Genomic DNA, 18,770 nt, shown 5'->3' on the forward strand with positions numbered 1-18,770 from the left:
CTTCCCCACACAGCCAGTTCTCAGTGCCCCCTGCCAATACCTACACCTCTGCCTGGAGATAGGTGCCTGCACATGAGATACTGGAAGTAACTGGAATTAACATGCATCTCTCTTCCCAGCAGCCCTCACCCATGACAGGAATTCGTAATTAAATGCTCCCAACTCTCTTGCCCTTTGGGAAGGAGGGACAATTATGAGGCACGTTCTCCACTGTCTCCCAGGGTCTCCGGTGGGGCTGAGTCCCGCAGTGGTAGCCTGAATGGTAAGGCACCCATTCTGTCTGCATATGGCTTGCTGCCTCAGTCCCCACCCTCCTATTGGTGCCCCCCGGGGTCCCTTCCCCAGTGCACAACTTGCATTCAAACCCTCCTCTCAGGGCCTGTTTCTGGGGAAACGCTACCTAATAAAATAGTCACATTCATATCCATTTCCTGCAGCTCATAAGAAAATGGCTTAAGGGTTATAGCTGGCTCTGAGCTCACCATGGCCAGACAGCTCAAAAATTAGCATAATCTTAGGCAGCAATAGAATAATAGTTAAAGAGACTCACAGTATTTGTGCAGTATTATGTTTAGTTCTGGGTGCAACATTTTTAAAGGATATTCAAAAATTGGAATATGACTATGGCCTGATTAGGAGTTTATGAACCTAAGAACAAAGATAACAAAGGAAGTGAAGCTATTTGCCTGGGAGAATAAACCACTAACGGCATGATCACTGCATTCAAGTGGCTGAAGGGAAGTCATGCGCACAGTGGGCTAAATTTGTTCAATCTTTTTCCGGAGGGCAGAACTTTGGGCAAAAGTAAGAAGAAATGCAAATTTTGGCTCTGGAAATTGAACAATGTTCTAACAATGAGAGGTTTCCTGATCAAATGCAAGATCTTAGTCTTTGAGGTATGTAAGCAGAGGGTGAAAATCACCTAAATCCATCCCATTCCTTAAAGGAAACCAGGTCACACATGTAAGCCTCTGTGGTTCTCACCCGAAGCTCATTTTGGTAACCAGCATTTTGTCTTTTGAACTTGCTCTCCCAGGATTCAGGGCTATCTACCTGCTCTCTCTCTTTGCACAGGTGCAGGCAATAGGCGTGTACCCCCAGCCCCTCCCTCTCCCCTACTCCAAGCATCGGTGGCGCCTCACTTGGCCCCTACCTGACAGGAAGAGGAACAGGAGAAAGGGGAATTGAATCCTAACTGGTATTTTCAATGACTTCTAAATTTACTTCCAACTGTATGATTCTATGATGATTTTCCCTTTCAGCCTTTGTGATCCTCTTTCTTAAGTTTTATTCCTCTTGTTTACTCACTTATAAATATTGCCTCCCAAGCTACCTTGAGAAAATCAAGCCAGTTTTTGGTCTAATGGTGTCATGACTTCAACTCCCTAACTAGCCTCGTCCTGTCCCCCATGTTCTCCCAAACCTTGGTGACTGGCTTTGCCTTCCACTTTGTCTAAAGCTACATACTTCGGTAGCAAGGAATCCCCCAGCCCATGCTTTTCCCATAGATGACTAATTGCCGTCCCTTTAATGGGTGCCACTCTGGAGCAATCATGCCTTACCTAGAATTCTCCTGTAGGAGACGCTGTTTCCCACCCCTCGTACTGCCTTGCCAGGCCTCTGGCTGGGCTCAGTGGATGCTGAGTGTTGCCACCCTCTTCTGCAGGCACAGCAGACCTGCTGCCCAGTGGGACAGCTCTCTGATGCCAAAAGGAGAGCTTGTCTTTTCATGGAGGAAACATGTGTTCTTCCAGTTGGCAGAGTTAGGATTATCAGTAGGTGGAAATGTAGACCTCAGGACTCCATAAGGATCCTGAAATAAATCTTCAGAGAACTGAGCTGGGAAGACTATAAGGTGTTGCAACACTCATTTACTTTCTCAACAAACAATTACTGAGTATCTGCTTTATCCTGAAGGCTCAGAAATTAGAAAGAAAAACGGATCTGAAGCAAAAAGGAATTTACAGTCGATTGAGGGAAATTAAAATGTAGTTGGGGATGTGAGTAAAATGCTATGGTAATACAAAAGCGGGGAGCAGGTATAACAGATACCAACTCCTGCATACGATCCTGGACTCTGGAGAGGAAGATGAATTCACGGGCTCTGGACTAGCTGAGGATGGGGGTCGAATCCCTGCTGGGCCATTTACTAGCAGAGAGAATTTGGGCAAGTCACTTCAGTTCTCTAAAACACCCATGTGGCAGTAATACTGGGAAGGTTAAGTGAGAATGAATGCAAATAATCTAGCAAAATGTCTGGCACAGAGTAAATTAATAATGCCTAGCCTCCCTTCTCTTTGATTCTTTCTCAGGATATTCTCTATAGAAATTATCGGGGCAGTTACTTATATATAATTGATGGTCACTGGAGCCCAGCCCCAGCCTCTCCACGTGTCTCCCTTACAGTGAAGCTTCTGGGCTGTCTGGGTGGCAGCCCTAAAACCTACTGTGACATATGGGAGTGCCTTTGGACTACACCCTGAGCCATTTTCATTTTTCTTCCTCTTTTCCTTCACCGTTTCTCACGTTCTCTTCTGAGACACCAAGCTCCCATTTCATAATTTCTCATTCTTTTTTCTGGGCACAATGAAGAACACCCCTTGTGTCTCAGAACCCTGATCCTGGTAATTTCTTCAACATCGGTCTTCTTGTATAGAGCTTGCTCCTACCATCGAAACTCATCATGATCTCATGGGTTTGGCTCTTTGTCCACCATGTTCTCTCTTTGAGTGACACTTGGTAGATGCCTTATCATGCAGGCATCTTATGGCAGAAGATGTGGATAACAGGGGTTTTGAGGACCAGTGGGCTCTCACTGAAATGCAGGGGAAGAGTACTTGGGGTGAGCAAGAGGACATCAAGGTAAGAAAGCAGGTCTTCCTAGAGCATGAGCCAAGGAGAGAAAAGCCTTGTAGGTAAAAATGAAACAAAGGTGGGGAGTTTAAATGCCTCTGTCTCTAGAACTCTGCCAAAGATCCAGGGGTCTGACAAGCCTCACATATTTCATCAAAAAGACAAATGACAGTGTTCGCCATGGCATTGAAAACTTAAATTTTGGATTTCATTCTAAACCGTTAAAGCTTAAGCTACCACCTTCCTCATACTCAAACTGTCCTCCACTCTGTCATCTAGCTGGTCTGTGGACGTTGTGTAGTATTCTCGAGCTTTCTCTTAGAAGTCAGGTTCTGAGCCAAATCAAACCATCGGAATTCTTTCTTATACCCGTCTATTTGTTTTGCTGTAAGTCTTGCAAAGCATAGAGAAGGAACATACACAATTAATAAATAGAAAATATTTATTATACAGCATTGTCAAGATTATTTGACAAAAGGTAGTAACAAGCCAACAAAAACACCTTTACAAGAAGCTAAACAACTTGTATAAGCAAATACATTAAGGTATAAGAGTTTCTGCCCTTTGGGTATAGGGTATGTATATATCCATTTCCAATTTTGAACAATTATGATATAAGAGCTAATACTCTGTCATATTCAGGAAAACTTTTAATCAGGATAAGAGAAGGCATTCAGAGTAATAATGTGACCAGTGTTGAATGTATTCACGAAATGTCTCAAAAACCTCAGAACAAACTGACATATTGTCTGAATAATAAAAGCAGTTTTCCTGATCTATTCTTACTTTCAAAAAATCTGAATGCACAAATCTTGTGATATGAAGGACATATATTACTGGCATCAAGAGAAAAAACATGCTTTCCCTTGTTAGTTTGCCAATTAGAGGACCACCTATTAAGCACTGCCGCCATCCATTTTTTCCATTCTGCCTCATTACCATGAAAATATGGACCTGAAATTCACATTTCAGTCATGAGGTCTTTCTACCAAAGGTGTTAGAAAATAATTTTTTCAAGGAAAGTCAGTCCACTCTTGGTATGAACTGACTAAACTTGGTGTTAGAATATGGGAAGACAGGAGAAGCATGAGTCTCAAACATTGGAGTTGATGTTAAATTCAGAACAAATGAGGCAGTGGGTATTTAAAGATTCTAAGCTGATTTTTGGCTGAGACACCAGCAGCTTCAACATGAAGAGAGCATATTAAAATATGCCTGAACATAAGGCATAAACAAAGATACTTAATGGGGTAAGATTCATTCTACAAATAATAGAAGAAATCAAAACAGCAAGAAAAAGCTCTTTTATTGGGGGGTAAAAAAAGGGAAGGCCAAAATGAAACAACTGAATTGCACCTACATGGATATTGCACCCAGCAAAACAACAAAAATATAAAGAAAAGCTATGACAGTGAAAATATAAGAATAAGGATACATGGAAATAAAAATTTTTTAAAAAAGCAAAAAAGTGATGAATAAATAATTTGAGAAATTATGAGCAGTCTTAGAAGTTAGTATATGCTTTAAGCATACAGAGCTCAAGTATCTGTGGAAAATCTTTTTTAAAAAAATCTAAAGTAACCTGACACCATCTAAATATTGTCATTTCAAGCTTATGTTTTAATAATGATGTGCACAAGTTTATAAAACGTACCTTTCTTTTTGTTACCCACAGTTTTTGTGAACTTTCAATAAAACAAGTTTTTTCAAACCACTTCATCAGTAACGTATCTTCACGTCATAAAATATCTGAAAAATAAGATCCCTCTTCAAAGACGAAGGACTCTCTGAGCAGCATATGAAAAACATTGTACCACAGCACTCCGACCTTCAAAGAGCTCCTGTAGATATCGGTGACAACGGTATAGAAAACATTATTGGAAGGTAAAAATATCTATATTATATCGGAAAGGCAATCTAGTTGCAGTTAGATTGACATTACATTGCACAAATTTTATTATCACGTGTATACCAGGACACAAGAACGCATTTACTCGCTAGTTACAAGAACTTCTGTGACAATAGGAAAGAATTATTTGTCACTAAACATTTAATTGGCCAATAATAGTTGCTATGAGTACACCATTAAATTCAAAGATGGATTTGTTTCTGTTGTACATAGGAGAAACGTTGGCACCAAATACACATACTGCATCTTAGAAGTTCAACTGGTAAGTATTATTTGCTACAATAAATGGAAGGTAACAATTTTGCCACATGGTTTGTTCTCTTTAACGGAAGGGCAAAGGCGAGCCCCCCACCCGGCTTGGCACAAAGACAAGTTAATCCACAAGAGGCCTTCAGCCACTCTTAAAACAATCTCTTGTTCTGACCTTGTCCCCAAATCATCAATAAGCGAGTATCAAATACGGGAGGCTGCATGTGCTGACTGATTCTGCTGCAAGCCCCATGCTTAGGGAGTGGAGTGTCTTGCTTCGCATTCCGACCTCTCTTAGCACTCCCGATGATGCACTTTTTGGTGATGATTTTGCTCTTTTTCCTGTCTTCCTAAATAGAGGGGAATCACAGAGCGGCAGACTGTCCATGCACCTGTCTCCAAGTGTGACCCTAAGGACAGCGCTGGAGCCGGTGCAGGGAGGGGAGCGGGCCCCCTCGGCGTCTCCGGAAGACCAGGGGTCTGCGAGCCGGGGAGAAACACCGGCTCCAGAGGCATGAGCTGCGGTCCCACCGTCTGTGCTCTGGGTGGTCCTGTGCCTGCCCCTCCGTCGCCCGCCTGCCCTGTCTGGCTCCGCCATGCTCACCAGGAATGCCACGAATCCCATGAGGTGAACGGACTCGTGATTCACCTGGCTGGCCGCGCGTGTACGTGGGCGCGTATGTCTACGCACCATTGTCCAAAAAGAGGAGAGTCTTTCTGTCGGTTTTGTTGTATCGATTTACTTCTGTGATAAGACTTACACGCTATATGGGGTTGTGCTTTGTCAGAATTCCCTTTCTTCCCAGAGCAGGCTTTTGAATAACCCGAGACTCAGAATCCTGGCCTGGGCCCCTGTTGCTCGCAGCACGCGGCACCCTCTCGCCTCACCTAAGGCCTCAGCAGCTTTCCCCCCATTCCGGACTCCGCCCCCCACGCCCAGGCTTCTCCCCCCAGCTGTCTGCACTTCCCCGGAGGGGCTGGCGCTCCCCGGCTTCGCTCTCTTTCCCATGTGGTCACCTCCTCCCTACAGGGTGGAAGAGCTTTGCTTGTAGTCCCTCAGGATGACGGAGGCGTAGGTCACGTTGGGAGGGGTGCAGAGCAAGGACTCGGACACGGGGGAGCTGGGCACCGAGCTGCCCGAAGCCACCGAGTCGCGGAAAGGCGACGGAGGCGTCAGGGCCGGCGAATCCTCGGGGGTGGGTTTGCCGGCCGCCTGCAGGGCCTCGTCTTCCTCTTCCAGCTCGTCTTCCTCCGTGTTCCCTTCCCGCTCAGACAGGTACTCCTGGAGGAGTTTAAACCTCTCGCTGTCGTCCGCGTCCTCGTCCTCTGTGGCGGGGGAGGCGCGCTCCTCCCCGGTGGTGCTCCGCTGCAGCGGGAGCATTTGCAGGTGCTGCGGGGGCGCCAGGGGTGGGTACAGGGGCCGCACCCCGTTCCCTGGACCCCCCGGGACTGGGAGCACCGCGTTGAAATCGGGGATCCCGGTGTTGAAATTGTTGCGCACTCCCTGTAGCTGGTCCATCAAGGATTTCTGCTGTTGCGGGTGCGGTTGCTGAGGCTGCGTCTGCTGGAGCGGGGGAGACAAGCCCTTGGGGATGGCCGGGTCGGCCAGGAAGAGGGGGGTCTCCTCTGCGGTCAGGACGGGCAGCAGAGGAGGGGTGCTCCCCGCGGTGGGCATACGTCGGTGCACCAGCATGGAAGGACTGGTGGGAGGGCTGAAGCCGACAGGCCGGGCGTTCTCCTCTTCCACGTTGTAAAGGGTCTTGGTGCTGGTATCTGAAAAAGTCAGGCTCTTGCCGGAGCCTTGGTAATTTTTAGTGAGGGGCTTGATGACGGCTGTTTGGTTGCAGGCCGTCTCGTTGGTCTTCACGTGCACAGAGAGGCGGTGCCACATGTGCTGTCCCTTGGGCACCTGTCTTCCACCTGGTTCAGACCATGACACAGACTTGCCATTAGAACTATGAATAAAATAGAGATGGGTTTATTTGCAGACGTATCATGCACACAGGATGAAATACATATACATCATTTTGCAAGCCCAGCTCTATGCAATTTGACTTGCCCCTCCTGTATACCTGTCCTCCTCACCCCGACAGGTCCTTGTTACAGATTCCATGCCCAAAGCTGCCGTCACCACAGGCTGCCTCTGAAACTGCAGCCGGTGACTCCTTCCACCCCAAGACAAGATGGGAAATTTTGACCCGGAGAAAAGTTGTAGGTGAGAAAAGCCAGCCTGTTGTAGCAACAGCTACTTGCATTTAGGCCTAAAATTTCACACATTTATTACACAATCACACACACACACACACACACATTCTAAGGCAATGATAAAATTGTTGCTCAGGGCAAGCTTTTGAAAAATTCCAAAAGTGATGGAGGAAACAAAGTAAAAATAAAATGTTAGTTACACATGAATAACACAACGTAATGACCATAGTTCTTGCCTTCCTTTGTTCTTAGTCCCTGGAATAAATGAAAGCCCACATGTAAAGCTACTTTCAGTGTCCTGCAGGGTTATCAAATCCATGCTCTCAGTTGCCCATTCTGATCCGCAGGTATTTCCGATGACCAGAGCAGTATATTTGGACATGTGGCAGGAAAAAAAGCAGATGACAAAAAAGCCCAGACCTGTGCTCCATTTAAATGTTTCATAACTTTTGATTTTCTTTTTATTTCAAAGCATTATTTCTGATACATGTCATGGATCCCAATTGGCATCAGGGCCTTGAGTCACAGCAGCTAGCTGGGGATTTTCACACTGGGAACTTTTAACGAGGTGTGTTTGAAAAGAGACAGAATTGGGAAGCCCAGGAAACTACAGATGCCCAGGTCCCGCTGCAGTCCTCAGGCAGAGTTTGATACAAATGAGACAAAATTAAGATTCAGACGAGGCAGAATTTACTGGAACAAAGATCCCTCCCTGGACTTTTTCTCAGTGAGCCTTGGTGAAGAAAAATCCTAAGGTATCAGGAGCCCTCCAACCCTACCAATTTTCATCTTCATGGGGCCCTCATAAAACCAACCAAACAGTATAGAAGAAGAAGAAAAAATAATAAGACATACTCTGTAGCTATACTACACATTCTATGCTGTATGTTGTAATAATCCTGGTCTTACTTTTAGACTTAGCTTATTTTCTGTATAACTTTTAGCAGATAGTGGTACTTTACCATAGCATACTATTAGTAACAACAGTTTTAATACTTAAATCAGTAATTTTTTTCTTCTGTTTTTTTAGGAGTTTGCTTTTTTGCTGCATCCATGAAAACAACAAAGAAAGTAGCACAATAGTAACACATTTGTGACATTAAAAGAAATAAGGAAAATGAACATCTTTTCCTAGATGAATGTATAAAATTGTTCTGTATCATACTCTTGTTTGAAAAAAATGTTAGAAATGATTTATTTAGAAATGGTTTGTTTAATCATTTTGGAAATCCAAGAATGAATACTTCAAAAATGATATGTGAGTGTCACATTTATAATGACAGTAATGTTTTGACATTTCACATTTTATAATTTTGAAAAGCAGAGTGAGCAAAATAAGTACAGGTTCTTATAGAAATTCTGATATCTATTATAGAAAATTCTGAATATAAATGTTCTAAAGTAGATATAGCAGCTAAATTTTGATCTCATAATTTGGAAAAAAATGTAGTTCCTCCATATATCTGACAATCTATACTGTATTTTTAATTGTCTAAGGAAAATCTCATCTTTAAACTACTATATAAAAATTAATATTTCTTTTAAATATATGCTTAATATATTCTCTGAGAGTGTGTAAATATTTGTAAATGCAAAATTACTGACCCATCAGCTTCCACGCTATCTTGTTAGAATATCTAACTCTGAGTTGAGCAAACTGACAAATGCGATGGTAGTGTTTCTAGCAAGAACAGGCAGCCAATCAGCCAGCCATATGCAAGAGCAGAAGCTACAGGTCCTCCTCAGATTTTGAAACTCTAGATAAGCTCGGCTCCCACTTCCATCTTTCTCAATTCCCTCCATTCCCCACTCTACTTACTGTTTCTCTCTTTATATGTTCAACATGTCTCTTCCTGAAAGTATATAACAGCCTGTTTGTCTCTTGCTTTGCTTAACAATGCTTTAGTGTTCCATCCAACTCCATTGACAAGCATCCCATTTCAACTGCAAGGGAAATACTGTTTCCTTCTCCAAATGCCTGCCTCTGAGTGCTCATTAACAAAACCCTTGGTCCGGCCCAGTGGCGTGTTGGTTAGAAGTTAGCTTGGGACGTCAGCTCTGAGCAGCAGGGCCCCGGTTCGGATCCCACATGAGGGCCAGTGACACTGCCCTCTACAGCTAAGATGGTGAAACAGCAGCTTGACTTAGAGCTGGGCTGCCATGAGTCACCGGCGACAGCATAGGCTGCAATGGGGCTGGCCAGCAGCAGGTGTGAGCTTTTGTGAGCTGTCGTGAGCTGCCACGAGCCACTGCCTCATCTGGAAAGAGTGCAATGATAATACCAACATGGGCCAGTGAGGCAAAGTCCTCCACAACTAGACTGAAGAACAAAAGGATAGCAACTTGTCTGTTCCACTCCCCCGATTCCCCAATGCTCTTCCCCTCCCCCAATTCCCCAATAAAATCTTAAAAAAAAGAAAACCCTTAAACTAAAGGCTGCCTTATGTCTTCATTAAGTTGTTGTTGCTGTGTGTGTGTGTGTGTGTGTGTGTTTTAAAAAACAATTGCTTTGAAAACAAAAACACTAATTAAAAAAGATATATGCACCCTTATGTTCATTGCAGCATTACTAGTAATAGCCAAGTTATGGCAACAACCTAGATGTCTATCAAAAGACAAATGGATAAAGAAGATGCGATATACATGAATAATGGAATGTTATTCAGCAATAAAAAAGAATGGAATCTTGCCATTTGCAATAGCATGGATGGACCTAGAGCATACTATACTAAGTGAAATAAGTCAGACAGAAAAAGACAAACATCATATGATATCACTTATATGTGGCATCTAAAAACACAAAACAAATGAATAAACAAAACAAAGGAGAAACAGACACAGAGATATAGAGAACAAAGTGATGGTTGTCAAAGGGGTGGGGGAAAGGGGAATGGGAATTTAAAAAAAAAAGAAAACTTACAAAATAAAGTAAAATAAAATAAGGGCCTTGAGGGAGGGAACTAACTAACTAACTAACTAACTAACTAACTAACTAACTAACTAAACAGCCCTTGAGAGCCAGCCTGCCCCTCTTTCACCCAGAGAGCTTACATATCCCAACAAAATATGGTTCCTGGCTCCCCATATACTAGTAAAATGGGCATCTTTGCATTCCTGGGACTTACTACACTCACTCACTCCCATGGGTTGTTTTCTTCATTGCCCAGGAGTTTGACGTGGGCCTCTTTTTAAATTATGCACTTCCATGTCTTAAAGGTATTATCAATCACCTTGTAGGCAGGTATAATCGTAATTTAGTTCTGTTTTAATGCAATACCATGTTTATTCTTGTGCTGGGAGATTTTTACCCTGTCCATCAAATTTAATAGCTTTGCTTCCCCTCAGAGTCTGGCTCTACATTTGCTGGGAAGCATTGTTTAATTAGGAAACAGCTTTACTGCCCTAGGGCATTTATTTAAGATTAAGAAAATTAGATAAACTCTTTTTTTTTTCAAGGAGAAAATAAATCACTTCCTAAAATCCAGAGGTTGGGAGGAAGTGTATCATCTCATAGAAACTGCAGGGATTAGCTGTTTCTACCCTGTGGTTCATAGATAACTTGAATGGTCCCACAAAGGACATGTTCATTACGCATTGTTTTTAGACTGAATCCATAGTATGTTGTTGCAGGTTAGGCACTGCTCTCTTTATATGCATGCAAATGATATTACGATAGAGTGTGCTGCTAGATCAAAGTGCAACTAAATTCTGAGAAACTTTTTTTGTGTTTTATGATCAAGTGGCCACTGATAAAAGTATAATTGCTATCATAGATTCAGGTAAAGGTTTAATAATCCATTTGGCGTGAAAAGGGATTATCCCATTTGAAAAGGTTAGGAACCCATTGTTGTGATATTAAGAGGAGAAAAATGCATACAATATGGGACAGGAAAAAGGATTAAATGCACTATAAAAATGAAATACCACTATGAAATAAGACTTTTATTTAATCCCAGATAACTTTAGTACCTTGTGCTTCAGCCACCAGCTCTTTCTTTTCATCCTTTAATTTTACTCCATTTTCTAATCTTAGGAAAAGCAACCTGGGCTAGAAATACCACATAATTGTCACAGAGCAGCCCATTCTTCTTGCTCTGACTTCAAAGGACAGATATCGGGCCTCAAGCAACCTTGTATTTGAAGATAAAATGCAGTAGCATCCGAGATAACTACCTTGGGTGGCTAAACGTATTTATTGACATTGAACGTATTAGAGGAAATCCCTGTTAGGCTGGAGATGAAGGAGTGGATGCTATATATTGATAATGCAGAGCCAAGCAGGCCTGGGGTAGCAATTTCAGATACAACAGGCTTGGGGCTTTGCTTGGGATTTTCTTTCATTAGATAAGTATCACAATCCCCCCAAACAGAAAACACAATATTTACAGCATTTTAGAGAAGAGTTGGAAGTGGGTGGTGTAAACAGATTAGTATATCATTGGCATTCAGAGCGATCCTGCCTTATTTGTTTCAGTAAGTACTAGTTACATCTGCAGAGCACACTGCTCTGTGCTCCAGCGAGGTCTAAAACGGGAATGACAGTGGGTGGGTGTTTGAGATCAGGAGGAAAGCATCCTGCACAAGCTGCCCGTGGGGGAAGTTTCCACAACACCTGTCTCCCTTATACCCAATTCAAGTCTTTACCACTAGGCTTAATAGCTTCACAACAGACAGAAAGATGGCATCCAGAGAGCCCACGGACAAGGCAAGACCACACAAGGAGGGAAGGCTCACTCCTTAGAACCGGAGGAGTTTAGCATTTGTTTCCTCTGAAAATGAAAATGGAAACGGGAAATGCCATGGAGTCGCAGCATGGAGAGAATGGCTCACCAAGAAAACAAGCCCTGCAGTTCCAGCTGGGTCACCAGGCCTTTCAAAGAAGGGACCATACGGCCTCCAGGAAGACACTCCAGAAGGAATGCCCAAAATGCACTGTCCAGTTGTCTCACCTCTCTCTGCTTCAGCGAGCTGGGACCAGTTTGAGGAAAGAATCTTGCAGAATCTCAGGCACAGGAACTATTGGAAACCACTTGAGTCAGGCTCCTGTTTTCCCAGGCAACCCCAAGTTAGCCTTGAATGCAGAGGACTCCCACTGATTCCATTTCACTTCTTGAAAGCTTTCCGGAAAAACCTGCATATTCGGTAGGTGTTCTCTGGGAGCCTCTCTGAACATAATTAAAATTTCTCACCTTCTTACTCACCACGAGTTGTAAGGTACAGAATCTCTGAATGTGTTATTGAAGACAAATGCTTTTTGATTCCATAAGAATTTGGAGTTTCTGCTGATATTAACTCTTAAATAGCACCATGAATTTTATCCCTCTCCTCTTTGAGTCTATCCTCATCATAAGCTAGTCAGAGAACCATTTGGCTTGCTGAAATTTACAACATGACAAAGTCTAAATATACAGTCCTATTTTCAGAATCTTTAGATCAATCACACTCTACATCCAAAAGCTATATGATACGGCATAAAAGACAACACAAATGAAATTACCTCATCAAAGTCAGGAAAGCAAGGAAGGCCCCATGAACTTTGTCTGGCCATAGGGTCTATTGTCTTAAGAAAATTGACACATCTATTTTGAATGAAAGAGCAGAATTCTGATGGTTACTAAAGTTTTCCTAAGCACATTTTAAACAACCCTTGGTTCAAGATAATCATGATTACTGGCCGAAGAAAATTCTCATGCCAAAGTTGATTTAAGACATCATATTGGTACAGGAGCATTGCTTTTATAGAGGGATACCAAGTGTAATTACATTCGTTCAGGAAGTATAGATGAGCTTAGATTATGTTCCTTTTGAAGGAGCATCACATCAAGCATTATCATTGCTTCTATGCTCCATGCTACCAGACCTATAATTTTCATAACAAGTCATTTGATGCTCTTCAGTTCTACCTGGAGTCCTCACAGTTTGCCCTAGAAATACAGGGCAGTTTCGTTGCTCTGTGGGAATTAGTCATCAGAGGCAGGACCGTGATGGTCCAGTAGGCAGCTTTATTCCCATCGCTAGACCCTTTGCCTTCCTTGTCTACAAGAGCTGTGGGAACTGAAGGTCACCGAAATAACATATTTTCCTTTTTCCTTATTTTTCTTTGCAGGAACACCCAAGGCTTAAAATAGCCAGCCTTAGTCTCTGCTGCAGAGCTTCAAAGCTCCCAGTCTCTTCCTTATCCTTTATAGGCTCCAGAAAGAAAGCTTGACTATATCCTGCCTCAAAGTTCATAACAACCCACCTATGAGTTTTGCTGACTGTCGCGTTCCTTTTGCTCAGCTACCAAGGATGGACCCACTTCCAGCCTCTGCTTTTAGGCACTCACCTTTCCGTCATGAAATGTTAGGTGACTCTGCTCTCTCTGGCCCTGCTGTCAGGACAGAACAAACACATTTACTCTTCTCATCAATCCCTTTTGACAGACAGCCAGAAGCTGTCGTTATCAGGGTCTCCTTGCTGTGTCCTTGGTCAGACTCAGCCCATGGTGCAAGAAACACTCAGTGCCCTGTGGCTTGGGAGGATCACAGAGAATAGATTCCAGCTGGCTAGAGTGGCCCTGATCTAGCTGTGCAGGAGCCGCCCAACCACCACCCAAAACATACTGACTCTGCTACTGTATTTTCCCCTCTAGGAGTCAGTATAATTTGGTTGAGATCACACTCATTCTAATTTGGGCTTTTGAAGGGACTATCAGAACACAGGCTTTCCAATGCACTCCACTGAGTGAAGAGAAGAGACGCTACAGCCCCATTCACCAGCCTCCATGGCCAAGTTCCGGAGCAAACATTTGAGCAAATTGTGCTCTTCTCATCTGAAGAGCAATTCAAGCCACACGACACCTCATCGGTGGGCTCCCTCCTGCTGCAGGAATGTGTACCTTTGACTCTCCCAGGAGTTTGAAGGGCTGTAAAGGAACAGCTGAAAATGACCACAGACTCCGTGCACGATGAATTGAACATGGCCTATGTTCTTTTGTTCACTTAAAGAGACACTGTCAAGATCTAAAGGTCAAACATCGGACCAAACATGCACCATTTTTATCAGAAAGGGCAAATCTGATAAAACCACCCAGAACCTGGGGAAAACAACTACTTTCCTTTTTGTGAAACTCACTGGTTGTGGAGCTCACAAAGCTTTTGTTTTGTGCTCCCCAGGGCGTGTGAGGCCCCCAGCAGAGGCTCCCGTGGGCGCCCACCTTCTCAAACCGACATTATGGAACTCTTCCATAAGTTCAAGTTATGGCTTTTACTTTAATGCAGACAGGATCATTTCAAACATTTGTGCAACAGCAAAAAGGCAAAAGAAAAAAAAAGTAAGAAAGAAAGAAAAAAAAAAAAAAGAAAGAGCTCTGTTTGCCAAGGAGAAGCTGACAATTTTGTGAAGGGGGGAAATTCACTTTCGAGCTTGTGAGTGGGAGTCTCAAACAAAAGTGAATCTCCAGAATCGCAAAAAAAAGCGTTGCATCTCGCATCAAAACACAAAAAAATAGCAAAAAGACTAACACCTTGACAGTGTCCTTTTAAGAATGATGGACAATCAAATTCAGGTAGTCGTGCAAACCATGGCACGGAAATGGTTCCTCATTCTGGATGGCATGCACCACATCTGTTTCCATGTTAGAAAGTGGAAAAACCCAGGAGAGAGAAAGCAAGGGGCAAACCACTATTTTCCATGCAGCTTCTCTTACACATTCACTGCAGTGTGGGGGTTTTCAAAGCTGCACATGTGCCGACGGACACTGGCTGGTGGGCGAGAATTCTGGCTGCCTCTTCCTGAAGATTGAAAAGAAAAAGACACCCAGTGAGCGAGTGGTTATACATGTGCACAGATAAGGCGACTACACCACTCAGGCGGTGCCTGGGCCTGGGGCAGGGCCTGGCCTGGCTCCTGAGCCTTTCTCCACGTCACCTCCACCTCCACGTCCTGTCACTTGCTTACACATGGCTGTTTCCAGCCGCGAGGCTCATTTCTGAAAGCCACGTCCGTCAATGGAGTATATTCTTTTGCCGCGTGGGACTGTCTTTCCAAGTGGGAGATGTTATTCTGCTGTGTTGGCGTGTGTCCCAGATCGGCTCTGTCCCTCCACTCTTGACAACCCCCTGCCCCTTTATTCCCAATGGCAGTGGCCTCCACTTCCACTAACCACCCGTTTTAAAGGATGTTCATGGATTTATCTCTCACACTGCACCTGCTAAGTTTCCTCCATATTGAGTTATCATGAAAGCATTGCTGTCACTTTATATAGAGTCACATTTATCTCCTGACCTTCACAAGATGGAATGTGTCTAATGGCGGAGAGGAGGGCTATGGCAAAAGGTTGAAGGAATCTGCAACGAGGAGAGGGTGTTACCTCCTTCGTTGGTTGGGTGTCTCCTCATACAGCAGACAGGGTGATCCGGCAAAGGGAGAGGAGCACTGGCTGGACGTGATAAGGCTAAAAGGCCAGCCACGGACAGTGGGCCTTTCCATCTTTTGTTGGAGTGAGCACGAGTGTGTTTCCCATGAGCTAAGTAGCACTTTAGAATGCGGTGGTATAAAGCCATCTTCTTGTCACTCCACCTAAGAGGGCTGCCAGTCACAGCAGAGAATTTCAGGGACAAACTGCTAAAGATGAGTGAACCACCAGCAGGTGCTATGGGTGGTATGGATGAGGCTGGTTGAATTGGGGGAATCTCCCATATTCGGGAACTCTGCAGTGATGAAGTCCCTTCCAGGGCTTCCTAAAAACCCACAGATGAATCAGCATTGGGCCACCTACCCCAAGGTCCTGGTGACTACGATCCAGTGATAATCGGGAGAGGGCCACAACAGCTCCAGGCAAATCAAAGACCTTTGCCAGCTCTGCTATCTTTTTTTCCCACCAGAGCAGATAAAGGAGGGAAAACTTGGAAGAGGGATGGGGCAGAGGTCTGCAGACCACGCCCCTTCCCATTCTAAGTCCTTTAGAATGTGGCCTGATGCATGCTGGAAAGTGGAAATGTGACTTTGAAATTTGAAACAAGAGCACACTGGAATAGCTTTTTAATACCTAAAAGCAAGGAATCTGATCTGAATGTAGAAGGTGGGTAAAAAAGATTATTTAGACCATAGGTGAAGACAAAGAGAGAAAAAATAAAGTTGATCAATATATGTATTTCCAGCTTGGGTCATTCAAGAAACCATTTGAAAATGCACGATCTTCCCAGAGCAATTTCAAATCCTCACCCAGAGATAAGAACTTGAGACACCTTGGTGTGACTTCATTATGCCTGCAATAACCCATTTATTTAAGATATTTAGACAAAGAGATAATGTTTGCTATTGAAGTTGCGAAAATAATATGTCTCTGACATTCAGTATGCCCCCCTAAAATTACAAAGATCATAAAAACAACAAAATCATTAGCAAGTGGATGACCAGGAATAAAAGTGTGATGTTTGAGTATGTCAATGAAGTTATAAATAAGAAAGAGCCTTTACTCTGTAAAATAATATTAAAACAACTTCATTTCTCATGAAAGAGGCAGAGAATACACTCCAGGCATTAGGCTTCGCCTTGCTAAACCATCTACGTCCCTTGAATCCTCTAATTCTATCTTTTGATGAGACCTATATGTGGCCTGATTCAGTGGTGCCTGGGAGCCAGGACCGGGCAGGGCTGCCTTCGTGGGCCTGTGATGAATGCAGCCACCCTGTCCCTGATCAGAAGGGCTCTGTGCTTGGGGATTAACACTCTATACCCATCCTCTTGAAATTCGTAATCGTTTATCTCCTAGTTTGTGTTTCGTAAGTGATGTCGGATGGGGAAATGGAGCATGCGTTTGGGACTTGGAGCCTCAGCTCAGGCTCGGTCCTGCCTCCCTGACTTCCCTAAGCAGATGTTGGGTGTTTTGCTCCCCTGAGTCAGCCCAGCCAGCCTCCCACCACCTTCTCCTGCCCTAAGATCACTGCCACCCTCCGCTGCTGGCAGGAGTCTCTGGGCGCCGCTGGGGGCAGATCAGGGTCGGGTCAGGTGCACGTGTCCTGTAGCATCTGGAAACAAGAGACGGCCATTTCCTTCCTGCACTGGCAGGGCCACGGTGCCGTCGGCAGACTACACGGCAGGGGTGAGCCTCTCACCCATCCTCAATGCATGTACCCTGGCGGTCCTCACACTGCTGTTGCTATGCCCTTGGGGGTCTCCTGTCTACCATGGGCTGAAGCAAGAGGCACGTGGAATAGGGAGATGCCTGGTTCCATTTCCCGGTGGCATCTGCCCAGTGACGGGCTGAAGGACAACCAGGCAGCCTGCGGGCTGCGCATGCGTGGAGTCGCCGAGTCGGGGCAGCAGCTCCTGTGAGGGTCTGCTCTTACTCAGAGAGCATCCCCGGCAAGGCAGCATGACATTCACTACATGGCAAATAAAAAACACCGTGACAGGTCGAGAGAGACCACAGAAGAAAGGAAAAAACGCTTTATGTTTTAGTACTTTTAACGCTTTCCCCTCTGCGTTTTGAACCAGGGCCCCATGTTTTTATTTTGCACTGGCTGTGCAAATGACGTGGCTGGTCCTGTGTGCTGGGATGTATGATGATGAAAAACAACGAGGAAACGTCTTGGTAGCTCACAGACCTGACGTGCTGACATTAGCATAGATGCAGAGTGGGGAGTGCCTGCACGGATCAGCGCTGCTGTGTCTGGGGACCGTGGCCGGAAGCTCTGTGGCCTGGGGTGCTGACCTGCAATTACTCTCGCAATGAGTGGGTGGCTCTGCGGTTCCTTGGGACGTTTCCACCATATTGACAGCCAAACTTCACAGAGTAACCCCAAGCAATCCCAAAGCCACCTTGATGAACTATTCATTGAAATAGTTGAAAAAAAAATTTCAGCATCTCCTTTACGGTGTCATTTTCTGAGTTTCTGACTTTGACTTTGTGTCGATGTGAAATGTAAATGACCCAAACACGCAGACACTGCTTTTATGAAAGGAGTGAGTGGCTTATGAAAGGTGCCCTAGCCTTGCAAAACCCGATGCCCTAGTGGTCAACTGCATAGAAACTGGGAGAAGGAGCTTAACTTCAGAGTATTTTTAGCAGCTGTGCAACCACATATTCAACTAACTACAGATTACATGAGCCAGAGTAAAAGCTTGGAGGGAAAATGTAGCATATGGGGACTTGTCAAATATAAGTCCCAAATCTGTGCTAGAATATTTTGGCAGAAACTGTGGATTTAAAGAAACCCCAGAAGTTTAGTCAGAAACTGTGGATTTAAAGAAACCCCAGAAAGATTCCTCTTCAGTTTCTTCTGAAAATACAAAGTTTGTTTTCTCTCCCTCTCCCTCTCTCTTCCTTCCTTCCTTCCTTCCTTCCTTTTTATAGTCACTACTTATTATAAACTCATTGATTCTGCATAGCTTTTCCCATCTATTCCCATTGTCACAATAATCCTTTTTCTGCACGTAAGAGACTATCTCTCTTTTGATGTAGTTAGTCCCATATGACATTTTTTAAATTATTTTTTAATATGTTATTTTCTTTACAGCAGTTCACCCATACATAAATTTCTATGCTAGGATTTATATGTTGTTACAGACA

The 18,770-nt window shown here is 44.1% G+C and overlaps 1 protein-coding gene across 1 annotated transcript in view; it reads right to left on the minus strand.

Moving 5' to 3' along the window:
* Window positions 1-3,277: 3,277 nt before the first annotated feature.
* GRM1 (glutamate metabotropic receptor 1) overlaps window positions 3,278-18,770 on the minus strand; it is a 391,756-nt gene continuing 376,263 nt past the window's right edge. Inside the window, exon 8 of the mRNA XM_019638971.1 lies at window positions 3,278-6,966. Coding sequence (XP_019494516.1) covers window positions 6,036-6,966 — 931 coding nt within the window. The 3' untranslated portion in view covers window positions 3,278-6,035. The remainder of the gene's footprint in view (window positions 6,967-18,770) is intronic.

Source organism: Hipposideros armiger, unplaced genomic scaffold (genome assembly GCF_001890085.2).
Source record: "Hipposideros armiger isolate ML-2016 unplaced genomic scaffold, ASM189008v1 scaffold_41, whole genome shotgun sequence".
Lineage (NCBI taxonomy): Eukaryota > Metazoa > Chordata > Mammalia > Chiroptera > Hipposideridae > Hipposideros > Hipposideros armiger.